This window comes from Mangifera indica, chromosome 9, assembly GCF_011075055.1.
Source record: "Mangifera indica cultivar Alphonso chromosome 9, CATAS_Mindica_2.1, whole genome shotgun sequence".
Classification (NCBI taxonomy): Eukaryota; Viridiplantae; Streptophyta; class Magnoliopsida; order Sapindales; family Anacardiaceae; genus Mangifera; species Mangifera indica.
The window spans coordinates 14109029-14124540 of NC_058145.1; the positions used below are offsets into that span (position 1 = coordinate 14109029).

At 32.3% G+C, this 15512-nt stretch overlaps 2 protein-coding genes across 2 annotated transcripts; both read left to right on the forward strand.

The window, feature by feature from the left end:
* Window positions 1–300: 300 nt before the first annotated feature.
* Window positions 301–9837, forward strand: LOC123225124 (vacuolar protein sorting-associated protein 41 homolog). The gene is made up of 19 exons (XM_044648992.1): window positions 301–715; window positions 1654–1923; window positions 2010–2189; window positions 2494–2754; window positions 3580–3712; window positions 3797–3887; window positions 4701–4803; window positions 4991–5094; window positions 5175–5268; window positions 5362–5517; window positions 5611–5673; window positions 6041–6106; window positions 6425–6625; window positions 7406–7483; window positions 7552–7671; window positions 7803–7883; window positions 8000–8085; window positions 8711–8792; window positions 9186–9837. Exons 1-19 carry the CDS (start codon window positions 473–475, stop codon window positions 9615–9617), a joined length of 2844 nt encoding a protein of 947 aa, XP_044504927.1. The 5' UTR covers window positions 301–472; the 3' UTR covers window positions 9618–9837.
* A 1446-nt stretch (window positions 9838–11283) lies between these two features.
* Window positions 11284–13455, forward strand: LOC123225125 (anaphase-promoting complex subunit 10). Its single transcript, XM_044648993.1, has 6 exons — window positions 11284–11612; window positions 11701–11761; window positions 11855–11947; window positions 12041–12111; window positions 12985–13089; window positions 13178–13455. The coding sequence occupies exons 1-6, from the start codon at window positions 11434–11436 to the stop codon at window positions 13245–13247; spliced, it is 579 nt and encodes a 192-aa protein (XP_044504928.1). The 5' UTR covers window positions 11284–11433; the 3' UTR covers window positions 13248–13455.
* Window positions 13456–15512: the final 2057 nt, after the last annotated feature.

Genomic DNA, 15512 nt, shown 5'->3' on the forward strand with positions numbered 1-15512 from the left:
TCATCAAAGTTTGGGTGGGAAACAGTTATTTGGCCTATTTTTGTTTCTTTATCGCTGGAGGAACAACTTAATTATGTGAAAGCTAAATACTCCTTTAAAATTTTTATACATCTTGAAGTGTCCAACCAATAAAGAAAAAGAAAAAAGAAATCCTATTATGAATTTACCAAAATGATTGAAGAACATGTCTCGCACACATCGACGTCGTATCAGGTTGCACTAGTAGGCGAGCGAAGCAGAGGGAAGGTCCCAAACAGAAGGAGAAAAAAAGTAAAAACAGTAACAGGGCGCACCTCATTCGTCACAACTCTCTTGTTGTGTAGCAAATTAATAATTAAACAACTGTTTATAATTTAACGAAATTGAAGTACAAAAGAATACGAAAACAAACAGATCTCTTCCTTCCAAATAATTTTCTTCCTTCACTTTCTCAAATCTAAACGGCACAAACCTGACAACAATAACCATACAAATGGCTTCGATTCCGTCGGAGAATGGCGTCGAAGGAGACGACGAGAGAGAAGAAGAGGAACAAGAAGAGGAGGAGGAAGATGAGGAGGAGGAAGAGCCGAGGCTCAAGTATCAGAGAATGGGAGGTAGCATCCCTTCGCTTATACAAAACGACGCCGCTTCGTGTATTGCTATTGCTGAGCGGATGATCGCGCTCGGCACTCATGCCGGCACGGTTCATATTCTCGATTTTTTGGGGAATCAGGTTAGTCAATACTTTTATAAAATAAAAAAAGTTTTACATTTTGTTTGAGCTCTTTAATTGCGTCTGAATTTGATTGTAGTTTGTTGTTACTTGTCAATTCGAGATCTCTTGAAATTTAATTGCTTGTATGAACATATTGATTTTACATTGGTAATTTGATGTTGTTTGCTTTTAGCATAAAAGTTGACATGTCTGGTATCAAATTGTATATTAGATCAGAAGTTATGCAACAAAGAATAGTTTGTACTTATCTAAGTTGTTTTTGCTTTCAATGTTGTTAATGTTTGGTCTCGAACCTTAGTGGAATCTCTTGCTGACATTATTCAATTACTGGCAGTTTTAGCATGGTCAATTTCATTTGGTTAATGCAAAGGGCAAATGCAATAAATGGTAATTTTGTATTCGTGTCACTTCTACTTGCAGTTTTAAACTTACTGAGTGATGGGAAAGAAGATAAAAAATGAAGTTTGTGTTTTCGTTCAAGTTGTAATTGTCTCTATAAAATTAAAACTGGCTGTCACTGCTTATCCAAATAAGTCCGTTGTGCAAGTTAATTGAAAATGTTAATCTTTTGGTTCCTTTAGCAATTGGCTGACCACTCGGTTTGATGCTGATTTATTGCAAGTAATTGTTTTTTTTAAATCTATATTTTTATTATCTCTAAAAATCATGTTCTTTGTTCAACATCTAAAGTTGATTTTAGTTTTTATGGCTTAAACTTGAATTACTGTGTTATGTCAATCACAGCTTTTGTTGCTGGTAGGGCTCCAAAGTCTGGTTTTAGGTCTTCAAATAACTTTGGCGCACAAGAAGTTTTATTTCTGGATTTTAGCTATATTATATCAAGGCTTATAGATGGTTGTCTTTGGTAACTAATATTTTACATACAAATCATTGGTTTTTATTTTGTTTTATGTACTTGAATTTCCTCTGTACAGGTTAAAGAATTTTCCGCCCATACTGCTGTGGTCAATGATCTTAGCTTTGATGTAGAAGGTGAATATATAGGAAGTTGTTCAGATGATGGGTCTGTAGTAATAAATAGCCTTTTCACTGATGAAAAAATGAAGTTTGAGTATCATCGCCCAGTGAAGGCTATTTCATTGGACCCAGATTATGCGAGAAAAACATCTAGAAGATTTGTAACTGGCGGTTTAGCAGGTCGTTTATATTTTAATTCAAAAAAATGGCTAGGCTACCGGGATCAGGTTTGAACATGCCTATCCACCTATAATTTGTGCAAAATTGTAATTGAATTTTAGATCCTTGAATGCTGTAAAATATTTGTCTCTAGGTTCTGCATTCTGGTGAAGGTCCAATACATGCAGTAAAGTGGAGAACTAGCCTCATTGCTTGGGCTAATGATGCAGGCGTAAAAGTTTATGATGTCGCCAATGATCAGCGTATCACATACATTGAGAGGCCACGGGGAAGCCCACGTCCTGAAATCTTGCTTCCTCATTTAGTTTGGCAGGTTAGTCAAGTTTTAGTGGACCATGTTTGGTTTTCTGGAAAGCTGCAATAATCATTTTGTGAACTCTTTTTCTTTTAATTAAACACTAGATCTTGCATGTGCTAGCAGTTATCTCTATGGTTTTTGCATGCTTTCAGTGGTTATCTGAACAGCTGCAGCAAATCCCTTTCTAAAATTTTTTCTTGTGGTATAAAATTTTTTAGCCCTCCCCCGAATCGGTGGCAGCAGATGAGCATAGTTTTTCTTTTCTTTTCCTTCTTTTAAAGAAATTATCCCATTCCTAACCATCTTTGAATCGTATCAGGATGATAGTCTCTTGGTCATTGGCTGGGGCACATATGTCAAAATTGCATCTATAAGAACAAACCAGAATAAGGGAGCCAATGGGGCCTATAGCCATGTTCCAGTGTCTAGCATGAACCAGGTTGATATAGTGGCATCGTTTCAAACAAGCTATTATATTTCAGGAATCGCTCCATTTGGTGATTCATTGGTTGTTTTAGCTTATATTTATGGGGAGGAAGATGGAGAGAAGGAATTTAGTAGCTGCATTCCTTCACGGCAGGTATTTTCACATCAGATGCTATAAGGTGCATTTAGTTCCTCTCTGACATTGAGCGTTTAGATCTGAAGTTAATTTTTTATCAATATGAAAATTGATAAAAATTTTATGGTTTTATAACTAGAGTTCTTGCTACGTGTGTTTGTAATAGTGGTCTTTCTATTATTATTATTATTATTATTGTTATTATTATTTGTAAACTGTGAGCAATTTTAATGTGAGGACATTACCTCTGAAGCACACATGATTCTATAGAAGTTCATGTCACTAGTGAAGACATTTCTAGGGATAGTTTATGTTGGCCTAGGTAATATCTAGTTCCACCTTTTCTTTTCTTCCTAATGTCTGTATAGCAAATGCATAAATACATTCTCTTTTATTATGTTATTTTTCTGAAGCAGCATCCTAATTTTTTTTTTTCAGTTTTTCTTACAGAATTCAGTAGACTAAGAAATTAGCATTATTTCCTATAACTATTCTTCTAACATTTTGCTAAGAGAAGGCTTTATTTTATTTTTAATATTTCATGAAGGAGGAATTTGATTTTATGTTTAGTCATATGACTTTTTGTTCTGCATACATTTGATTATACATGTTTATGTCCCATTCTGTTCTGTTGTTCACTGTTTGTTTTTGATATTTAGAATGATTGACAATCTTGGTAACAATTTCTTTTACTTATCAAAATGGTATGGTTGATGGTTTTTATTTTTTATTTTTTTCCTCTGATCTATGTACCTTCTTATGCATTGATTTTTTTTTCTTTTGTAAAAGATCATAATATGGATACAGTTCTCTTATTAATATTTTATGGTTCATTTTGAGCAGGGGAATGCACAGAGACCAGAAGTACGCATAGTAACATGGAATAACGATGAACTTGCAACAGATGCTCTTCCAGTACATGGCTTTGGGCATTACAAGGCAAAGGACTATTCCCTTGCTCATGCTCCTTTCTCAGGTTAATTTCATTTTTGATGTTTATAATGTTTATATCACAGAAAATTTACATCAAGCAGCCATGATAGTTTTTGACATGAATTAGGTAGCAGTTATGCTGGTGGTCAGTGGGCTGCTGGTTATGAACCTTTGTTTTATGTTGTATCCCCAAAGGATGTAGTCATTGCAAAACCCAGGTTAGCATCTATTATTATTTATCTTTTGGGTTCATATAGAGAGAAAGATGATGTTTGATTACAAAATCATGTTGTGGTGCTTTTGTCTTACAATTCTCTCTATGTTTTAGCGGCAATAAACCATATTATTTTAGAATTTTGTGTCTTCTGTGTAATATGTTTGACCTGTGACAAAACTGTTATTTTTCCTTATCTAGTGTAATATCTTTTTGGGTTCCTTATTACACTGACACATCCACACTCTATCAAGCTGACATCATGATGTTTCTTGCCATCTTGTGCTATTGTTGTTATCAATCAGTTCAACAAAATCCAACACTTGCTTTCAAACATGCTTGTTTCTGTTGAATCTCTCATTTGAATGGAAAACAGCAAATATGCTATTTATATTCTTGAAGTAAAAATTTTCCTCAGCCTTCAAGGATGATCATATCTCTCTCTGAATTGATCACTTGCATCTCATGTCCAATCTAGAAACTTATCAATGGGTATGTAAAATCAACTTTAACACTAAGAAAATAATTTTCAGTTGTAGAAAGTAGCTACAAATATTTTGATTAATAATCTTGTTAGTACATCTTAATATAAATTATTGTGGGTCATTGTAATATAACATAATTTGCGAATGCTTTCTCTCTCTTCCCTCCTTCCCACAACAGAAGGTGGATCCTTTCTGGTATGAATGTTTTAGAAGTTTGAAATCTTGAATTTTTTAATGCATAAATGTTTTGCATTATGATTTTTCCCGTATACACTCTAGATTGATTGTGATAGTATGTTGTGCTTGAGAACCTAATGCACGTGCTATTTTAGGGATGCTGAAGATCATATTGCTTGGCTTCTCCAGCATGGGTGGCATGAAAAAGCTTTAGCTGCAGTTGAAGCAGGTCATGGACGAAGTGAACTCCTTGACGAGGTACTCTCTAATTATTTTCATTTCAATTTACTTTCTGTTATGAACATTAAACAATGCAAGTATATTTCATAGTATAGTGTTAACATTTTAGTTCCTTTTTCCTCTAGGTGATTCCTTTGTTAAGTTTTCATGTTAATATTGTATATTTCATAGCATTGTCATAAAATTGTGGTTGTTCTATTTGTAGGTGGGATCTTCATATCTTGATCATTTGATTGTGGAGCGGAAATATGCTGAAGCTGCATCCTTGTGCCCCAAATTATTGCGTGGATCTGCTTCAGCTTGGGAAAGGTATTAGGAAGCAGTAGGCAGTTTTTGTGTGACTCTTCTGCATATTCTTTGCTAATACTAGGAGTGGGCTGCTTTTTCAGATGGGTTTTCCATTTTGCGCATCTCCGTCAGCTCCCTGTGTTGGTTCCATACATGCCAACAGAAAATCCAAGATTGCGTGATACTGCTTATGAGGTTTGTATGAGAAATATTCAAGAAGATATAATAGATAATTCTTCTCTTGTGCCAGATTGGGATCAAGGCTGCTTTATGTCTTTTATGCTACAGGTTGCTCTTGTTGCTCTGGCGACAAATCCATCTTTTCATAGGGACCTTTTGTCTACTGTTATAACTTGGCCACCTGTTATTTACTCAGCACTGACTGTTATATCTGTAATAGAACCTCAGCTAAGTACTTCATCCATGACTGATGAACTCAAAGAGGTTAGTCAGGAGTCCATGTATACATATCGCTCATATGTACTTTGAACTTATAAATTGCAGTATTATTAAAACGTATTGTCCTATTTTGTTCAGGCTTTGGCAGAGTTGTATATGATTAATGGGCAATATGAAAAGGCTTTTTTACTCAAAGCTGACGTAAGTTTTCTGATGCATATTCAGTGCAAAAAGACATTGACTTGTGAAAATGTTATTTTAAGATTTATGTCTTTTTTTTCTTTCTTTGATACCCCAAATTTCCAAACTTCTCTTATGAGCTCATGGGATTCTAAATTGGGGAATCCTACCAAATTCTGCAACCTTTGTACTTAGAAACTCATGAGATTGGTCCAAGGGGGTTTCTAGACCTCTGGGTTGGAAATTAAATAGTTTTAATTACTCAGGCACCCTTTGCGTTATTGTACAAGTTATGAAAATGCTTCAGGAAACCCAGTTGTTGCTTCTGTTTTGCACTTTGACATTAATTGCTTCTGTTTGATTAAATTTTGCTGGTTGTGATTTTCAGCTAATGAAGCCCGACATTTTTGACTTCATTGAAAAGCATAACTTGCATGATGCCCTTTATGAAAAGGTATGGTGATGCTAGTTTGTGAAAGATCCATTAAGTTACTTTGCTTTTTCAAAGTTCCTTGTGTTTTACATGTGTTTGAAAAATCAAGTTACTTTTGGAAATTCTTCACCATATATCAATGTTTTAGAAAGCTAGTTTTGGAATTTGAGACAATCATCCAGGACTTGCTGCTGTAGGGAAGTATCGTTGTTGGCAAATATCTGTGACAACTAATAGAGGAATCGATTAACCTTTTGAGCTGGTAGTATGGGGTTGTTGCATTTTTCTTCCTTGTCTATTACTTACCCTCCGATTTGATCTTTTTATTTGTTTCTTCAGGTTGTGCAGTTGATGTTGTTAGATTGCAAGCGTGCAATTCCTTTATTGATCCAAAACAAGGACGTGATTGCTCCATCTGAAGTTGTTGAACAGCTTCTGGATGCCAGCAACAAGTGTGATTCAAGATATTTCTTGCATTTATTTTTGCATTCATTGTTTGAAGCAAATCCAGATGCAGGAAAGGAATTTCATGATATGCAGGTACTGAAGGGCTGCACTAGATCTTTCTTATTGTCTTGTGATTTTTTATAGATTTCCCCCATGTTGCTCAATTTTTTTTTAGATATGTATCTACGATGTCATTATTTAGTTTTCATTCATTCTTTTTAGTTGCCTGCACTTTTAGTTGGCAAGATGTACATTATCAAGCCAGGGCTTATTATGAGGTGAACAAATAAATGGACTTGCATTCTTATCATAAGGATATATAAGCTCAGGTTTCAGTAACATTAACCTAATACTGGAATTGGAGCTTATGTATCATGTGTCATCCTACCCAATCTTCTACTGCATCATTCCATGAATGTTACTATTTATAATCCAGTCCAATCCCTAACCCAATTCCGTGTTCAAAATCTGAATGGAAAATGATGGCTATATTTTGAAGAAAGTGCCGTATGCCCTTCTTTAACCAAATTTTTCTTTAAGAAGTTGTGGAACATGTTGTAGGAAATTATGAGTAATAAGTGATTTTGACTGGAAGGCGATTCTTCAAAACTTGGGTGGGTTATTATCACCTCTATTACATTAGTTCATGAGAACTCAGAATTGTTCCCTCTGGTTGCATTTAATTTGCCATATTTTGTGATGAGACTTTCTGTGGAGAACTGATATTTACTATAAACAAAACCTAAAATTGTACTTGTAAAGATGAAGTTTATGCTTAATGTGTGAAGAATTTAGTTATTATAGACTCTCTGCTTGTTTTTCCTCTTGTGTGTATTATCTGATAATTGCATGGTCTTTTATTCACTGTGATAGGTAGAACTTTATGCAGATTATGATCCAAAGATGCTACTTCCCTTTCTCCGTAGTAGTCAGCATTATACACTCGAGAAGGTCAGAATGGTCAATGAATTATCAATTTAGTATTATTTTTTAAGTTAAACTGTACTATTTGGTATCAGGCATATGATATTTGCTTCAGAAGAGATCTTTTAAGGGAGCAAGTATTTATTCTTGGAAGAATGGGAAATTCAAAACAAGCCCTTGCTGTCATCATAAATAAATTAGGGGACATAGAAGAGGTATTTTATATCCTTTGCTTAGAGGGGATTTCCATTGGACAGATACCTTTTAGTTGTTGCTTTGAGACTGCCCTGTTGTGAGGTAATTTGATGATTGGCAATGACTAGAAAAGTGCTCTGATTTTGTGCAGGCTGTAGAATTCGTGAACATGCAGCATGATGATGAACTTTGGGAAGAACTGATTAAGCAATGCCTTCATAAACCTGAAATGGTATACTACTGAAATTCTTGATATGCAAAATGACAGTAGATTAGTACGTATATTATAGTTTGTAGTTTATGAGTCATTTGGCAAGTTTTTCTAAGCTTGCTTCTTTCATTTGGTAGGTTGGTGTGCTGTTAGAACACACAGTTGGCAATCTTGATCCACTCTATATAGTAAATACGGTGCCCAATGGTTTGGAGATACCTCGGTTAGTTGTAATTATATATTGCTCCATTAGTTCTTTTTAACATCTCTGTGTCTTCTATTTGATACGGTAGCTTTCGAGTCCAATGATGTTATTGCTGTGAAAATTTGGATGAAGATATGCAATTCTTTACATTGATAGGTTGAGATTTAGTTATAAGGTATCCGCATCTGGAAGTTACCTTCCAGTCAACTGGTGGTCTAACAGACCTGAGCTTGGAACAGGTTTCTAGCAAGTTGTAAATATTAAGTGGAACTAAAATCTATTAAGTGTTAAGTGAAAAAAAAGAAAAAAAAAGAAACAAACACTGCAGAAAACAATGAAGGAGTTCTCCTTTTAAAAGAAGAAAAAAAGAACTATACTTAGTTCTTACAAGTTTCTAAACTTGTAAGAAGTTATTTCATTGAGCACAAAGTAGTAAATAAATTCTCTAGAAAGAAATTAAATAAAATAAAAGAACAGAACCCTTATATCATGCTCACCCACTGCTTTTATGGTACTACGAAATTCTTGATGTCGATTCCCTAAGGTAGAAACATCTCAACCACACTCTTTTACTGCAACATATCAGAACCTTGATATACTTTTCTAGTATATTAATTTCTCTCCATGTCTGTGTTGAAATCAGGCTAAGGGATCGTCTAGTTAAAATCGTCACTGACTACAGGACTGAAACATCTCTTAGACATGGGTGCAATGATATTCTGAAGGTATTCTGAGCAATCTCATTTTAATTTTCATTTGATTAACACTTGCACTGAAATGCTAGTCTAATAATTATTGTTGAATATTTATTTACTTGATAGTGTTGGTGTTAAAGTCTGGGGGCTGACCTTTGATTTATAAATTAAATATTATCGTGTTTTCGTTTTAAATCAAGTGTTTGTGTGTTTGAATCCACCTGTGCTGGGATCCACTTGGTCACTTTTTTATCTCCTTAAATACTACAAATCTTTTGTTTCCGAAGAAAAGAAAACTAACATCTTTCCAATAACCGAATTCATTAGAGTTTAAACAGTTTTGGCCTATTTTCAGCTCAAGTTGGTTTGTCAGTGGTTAACATAATGCTTTTTGACCTTTTGGTGTTATGCCAAAACATACAGGCTGATATTGTAAATCTCTTAGTTAAATACTACAATGAGGCAAGACGCGCAATCTGTTTGACCAATGAAGAAGATAATGCACGGTCAAAGAGAGATGGCAATAGGACTTCTCGGGCTATTGAAAAAGCATCAACTGTTAAAACCATGGAGGTTAAATCAAAAACTAGGGGTGGTGCTAGATGTTGCATGTGTTTTGATCCCTTCTCTATTCAGAATGTGTCTGTTATTGTGTTCTTTTGTTGTCATGCTTATCACTTGGATTGTCTCATGGATTCCATGCATACTGCTAGTGGCAAGAGAGATTCTGGAGCCACTCACCGGGAACCATTTTCCGAATATGAGTTTGATAATGGTGTTGAGGATGAGGATGAGAATACCCAATCGGGGGCTCCTCGAATGCGTTGTATCTTATGTACAACTGCTGCTAGTTGAGTTTATGATGAGTGCCTGTGCGTGAGTCTTTGTGGGTGGATGAATTGGCTGCTTTTTTCCCTCATTTATCCGGCTGTGTCTTCTTTTTTTCCTTCGGTTGTATATGCCCTATTGCCCTGTATCCGGCTATTTATCATTCTTTTTTCATTGTTGTGAGTTATTTGTTATCAATTTTGTATTATAGTTTGTATCAATATAATGAAGAAGCATTTATAACTTAGTGTCATTGTCTATAAAACAGCAAGTTTCTTGGCAGTTTCAGTTATAATCCTCCAAAATATGAAAAACAGTTAAATTATGAATATTATTTAATATTTAATTAGGTATTTAGATATCATGTGATAAAATGATTTTAAATAAAAAATAAAATAATATTTAATCATATATTAATATCTCATTAAATATTTACTAATTAAATAGTAAAATTGGATATATTTTTAGTGTCCTTGTTAATATAAAAATTAAATAAATTAATAGTAATTGCCTTCTAAAAAAAAGATTTCAAGGGGGCGTTTAGTTTGGATAATGTTTTATTATCAAAATAGAGAGGTTACTTTAAAGATAGATTACTGAGAAGATTATTAAGTATAAATAATTACTACGTTTGATAAAATTTTATAAAAATGAATGGGATAAATAATTAATGTGTTTGGTTAACGATAATAAAATAATACTAATAAATTATTTTATTAAAATACTTTTAAATATAATTATTTTTAAATATTTTTTATATTAATTAAAAATAATTTTATTTTTGTCCTAAAAATTAATAAATAATAATATAATTATAATAAAATTAAGATTAATTTGATAATATTTTAATACTTAAGATAAATATAGTAATTAGATTATCAGTATTGGTAATAGAATATTATTGTAATATTTTATTGTTGATAAACCAAATAAGATAATGTAAATAATAAAAGATAGATTACCAAAATAATCTTTAAAATACTATAACCATACGGCTCTAACTGTTATTTATAATAAAAAATAAATTGGTATTTGTCCCAGCTTTTACCGATAAAATTAAAATATTTAACTTTCAACGTTGTTTTTATTATAAGCTATGTTATTATATATGATTGAGCTTTAGAAGTTGAAAAACAATTAAACGTGTTTTAATGTGCCCATTTGACACAATTCAAAACTCATAATTATAACAAAATGCATTTAAGTTAGTATTTAATCATAAAATTTGTGCAATATAATAAGAAAACAGTCATAATTAACTTTTTTTATTTTATTTTATGGGGTATAAACCACTTCAAATATGTGAATACACAATAATAAATCTATGTACACTTATTTTGGGTATATAAATATATTTATATTTATATGTATCATTATGTGTTAAATGATTTTAAATTAAAGATAAAATAATATCTAATTATATGATAACACGTATAAGTATATATATTTGTGTATTTAAAATAGAAACACATAATATTACTCGAGCACACATCGAATAAAGGAAAATGGTGATGAAAGGTAAATGACAATGAAGATCAGAAACAAAACTTTGAATAACAGGGTAAATAGTTAACGTAGAAGGTTGATTTGCAGGATTGGATCGATTTTGGCTAAAAAATTGTGGAAGTGGATTTTGAAACTGTCGGACAATATTGAAATTTCACTTTATATATGAAGGTATTTGGTCAGAGTTCTTTTCCACCCATTTTCATTTTTTTAAAAATTTTTAGGTAGCCTCGCAATACCCCAGGCCGGCCCCTGTTTGAAACGAATTTCCTCCTTTCCCTTGTTTCAGACCTGTTGTAGTCCACTGCTTAACTTACAATTTTTGTAAAGAAGAGACATGGCAACGGAATCATCAGAATCAGAAGAAGAAGGAAAAATCAGTGGAGGAAATCAACATTTATTAGTAGATGATGACCTCAGAGAAATGGGTAAGAAAGCTGCTTGGAGTGTTAGCTCCTGCAAGCCAGGCAATGGCGTCTCCTCTCTTCGCGATGATAATCTTGACACCTATTGGCAGTAAAACATCTCTTGACTCTCTTCAATCTCTTTATTTGCCTAAAAGCTAGTGTTTTTTAATTTTATTGAATTTTTGTGTGGATTTTAGATCGGATGGTGCACAGCCACATTTGGTTAATATTCAATTCCAGAAGAAAGTTAAATTGCAAGTATGAAATGGGTATCACTCATTAAATTATTTTAAATTATTTTAATTTGAATTTGGGGCGAAAATGATTTTAGAAATTTATTCTGTTTTGAAGTTAGTTGTGATTTATGTGGATTATAAGCTTGATGAGAGCTATACACCTTGTAAGATCTCTATTCGAGCTGGTGATGGTTTCCACAACTTGAAGGTATTTTCTTAAATTTTGGATTTTTATGAACATTATGATTTATGTCTTACAAATCATTTTGATTGATTTTGGGTGTTGCCTATGCACTTTTAGGAGATAAAAACTGTGGAACTTGTCAAGCCCTCTGGGTGGATTTATATATCTTTATCTGGAAACGATCCTAGGTAAGTGGTGAATACGTTGTTAACACATTCTGCTGATTCTGTGCTCCTTGTAATCAGTTTAAAGTTACTATCTTATTCCATTTTATCTCATTTAGGGTGAGAAATAGTTAATTCCAATTTTGTTTTATAAATGCATTGTTTGCAAATTTGATATTTGACTAACAGAAGCTAATAATGGGATGAATGGTGGATAACTTTGATGTTCGTCCCTCCTCACATCAACCTATTTCAAGAATCATATGCTGGTTTTCTTCTTTTTCCTCATCTTGCTTCTTATAAAAGTTGACATTTTATATGTTATTTTGGGCACTTCAATTTGAAGTGACAGGTTAATCTTGTTGTCATCAAATGTTAGAAAGCTGTGATAAAAGTTTGACATGAAAACCTTTGAATCTCATGATAAATTTTTGCATAACGTAACATTCTAAAATTCATTATGTAAGTTATGAGTGTAAGTTTTATATTACTGATTCTCAAACTGTTTGAATTTGAAAAATATTTGTCTTCCTGAAGTAAATCAGATTTCATGTTGTCCAATTCCATCTTTCCCTTTGTATCTAGAATTGAAAGAAAACATCCAACTGCTTATATGTCAACTGATTTTACACAGATTGTGTCAAAAAGATTAGATGATTGTTGATTTGATGATCTTCTGGCCAAAGGATTTGTAGCAATAGAGAGTATTCTTGTTTTCCTTTTCTATGTATTCTAGGATTCATTATCTTTGTAATTTTAATGCATTTAGCATGATGATTGTTGATTTGTTGCTATGCGAAATTTATTAAACTGCAACTGAAGCAAGAGATTTCTTTTTCAGCTTGTTTCCAGTGTTCATCATGGATTGAATTTTGCATTATTTGACCTTGAATGCAGGGAAACTTTTGTCAATACTTTTATGTTGCAAATCGCAGTATTGTCAAACCACCTTAATGGGAGGGATACTCATGTCCGGCAAATCAAAATTTATGGCCCTCGACTGTGCGTTGTTTTCTCAAATCCTCTTTTTCTCTTCTTAGCTTCTGATCACTATACTGTAATTTCACTCTCTGTTAAATTCTTCTTGCAGGAACCCTATTCCTCATCAGCCATTTCACTTTACTTCAAGGGAGTTTATTACCTATTCTACAGTGAGATGAGAAATGTTGGACTTTTGTGGCAGAAAATTCAAGTTATTAGATCATGTTTCTGATGTTAAAGAAGGGTCGAATACATGTAACTCTATTATTCCTTCAAACTTCTGATATTTTATTTTGCCTCTTCTGTGTGTATTTATATAAACCATCATTCTGTAATCACTGTGACAAATTTTCTATAAAACTTAAAGTTAGATTATGATAGCGATAATTCCTATTAGTTTCCACTTTAGTTATCATTTTCCTATGAAGAATTTTCTTGTTGATTTGATTTGTAAGGAAAATAATATGCGATAATTAAATTCGTTATCAATAATTCCTATTATATGTTTGATATGGAGTTAGTTTCTTTTTAATATGTAAGAAATTAATTAAAATAATCTAATTTTATTGGGTTAAACAATATTAGCCAACACTTTATGAATTATACAAACATAGGTAAGATTCCAATTTAATCCCGTTTTACCTTCATTTCTAATTTTAAGAACCATAAGTTTCTCAAACACTTTTTCATCTAATTTTTAATCTAAAATTCAAGTAAAAATCAAAATAATTTGACTACAAATTCATCTTAATCCAAGTAAATATTTCATTATGTTATTTATTATTTTGTTTGAAGAATTGAAACTACAAGTTTAAGATTTTTTTAGGTAGGAATGACAGGAGGAATGGTAGGAGAATGTAATCACTCCTATCCTTCATTTCTGTTCCTAACCTATGCCTTTTGAATCCTATCTTAATTGTTATTGTTAATTTGGGTTATAAGTATAATTGTTAATCTTGTTTATATAATGTAGAGTTAAATTTTGTGCAAAATATATATAATATTTTTATAGAATTAAATTAGAAGTGTTAAGAGTGATCAATCTTATTTTGTTATTTTGTCAAATCTTGTTGTTTTGTAGTTAATTTTTAGATTTAAGAATGGTTTATTTACTTTAAATCTATATTATTATGAAATATTGATATGATTTTGAGTTATAATTTATGAAATTTCAATCGAAATTAAGTGTAAATATGTGTTGGGTAGAGAGTATGCATAGTAGGAGAGGTAGCCGCAATGAGCTAAAATGTAAATTTTTTTTTTTAAAATTTGGGGGTTATTTGTTAGAAAACACAAACATTTGCACATTTGCCACCAATGCAAAATGTTAATTAGAAAACAGGAAAACATGAACAGTAGATTCATTCTCCTACACCTCAAGGAGTTATTATTTATACATGCCCGTCATGAGAAATACAAGCTATCAAAAACCTTGTACAGATGCAAAATGTTATGAGAGAGCCCGGGTGGACCCTCATGTCCTTAAAATGATTGGGTATATGGAAAGACTTTATATCTTGGGCTTTTGTACAAACAATGCCCTTGCCATAAACTTGCTCTTGTAGACCTTGTCTGGACTTTACTTCCAATTCATTATTAGCTACAATACAAATGAGGTTGAGAAATCTCTTGTTGAACTTCTGAATATGTTGAGGACTACGGAGTTTAACATTAAGAAGTTTGCTTTTTTGCTTATAGTTGATGTTGGAGTAGTTAAGGGTAAGGGCAAGTCCAAGCCCTAAGCATAAACTTTGCATGTTTTATATCCTGTTGAGGGCATTGGGAAGAAGAATGGGAACGAAGTATGCTTTTATAATCACAAGTCGCCATTTGAGGAATATTGTAAGACTTTCCTAGCAAACAAGAAAAAGATGTCGAAAACTTTTACTTCAAGTATGTTTATAATTGAGATGAATTTATCTCATGTTCCATCTTGGGTCATACACATGGAATATAAATTTTACATTTGTGCTAATGTATAAGATCTAAAGTAGCGTAGATTATTTTCCTAAAGAGAGGTGAACTTTCATGTTAAAAATGGAACACATGTAACTATATTAGTTGTAGACTCTTTGGGTTATTTAAATTTACTCTTTGGGTTAGTATTAGAACTTAAAAATTGTTATTATATTTCGTCGGTTTATAACAAACTAATTTTGTGTCTACTTTATATAATTTTAACTTTAATAAATGATTATTATCTTTTTTTATAAATGATATTCTTTGTGAAGCTATCACTTTGATTAATAGTTTATAAGTTACTTTATTTAAGTAATAATATTCTCAATTTTGATATTAAAAAAGCCAAAATCATACCTATAGTAATGTAGACTCGGTCTTGCAAATTCGGTCCGTTTTTTAAAAGGCCAAACGACTGTTTCCCACCCAAGGTTTGATGTTTTCTCAAATGACCCCTCTTTAACTATGAAAAAACCAAACACCCA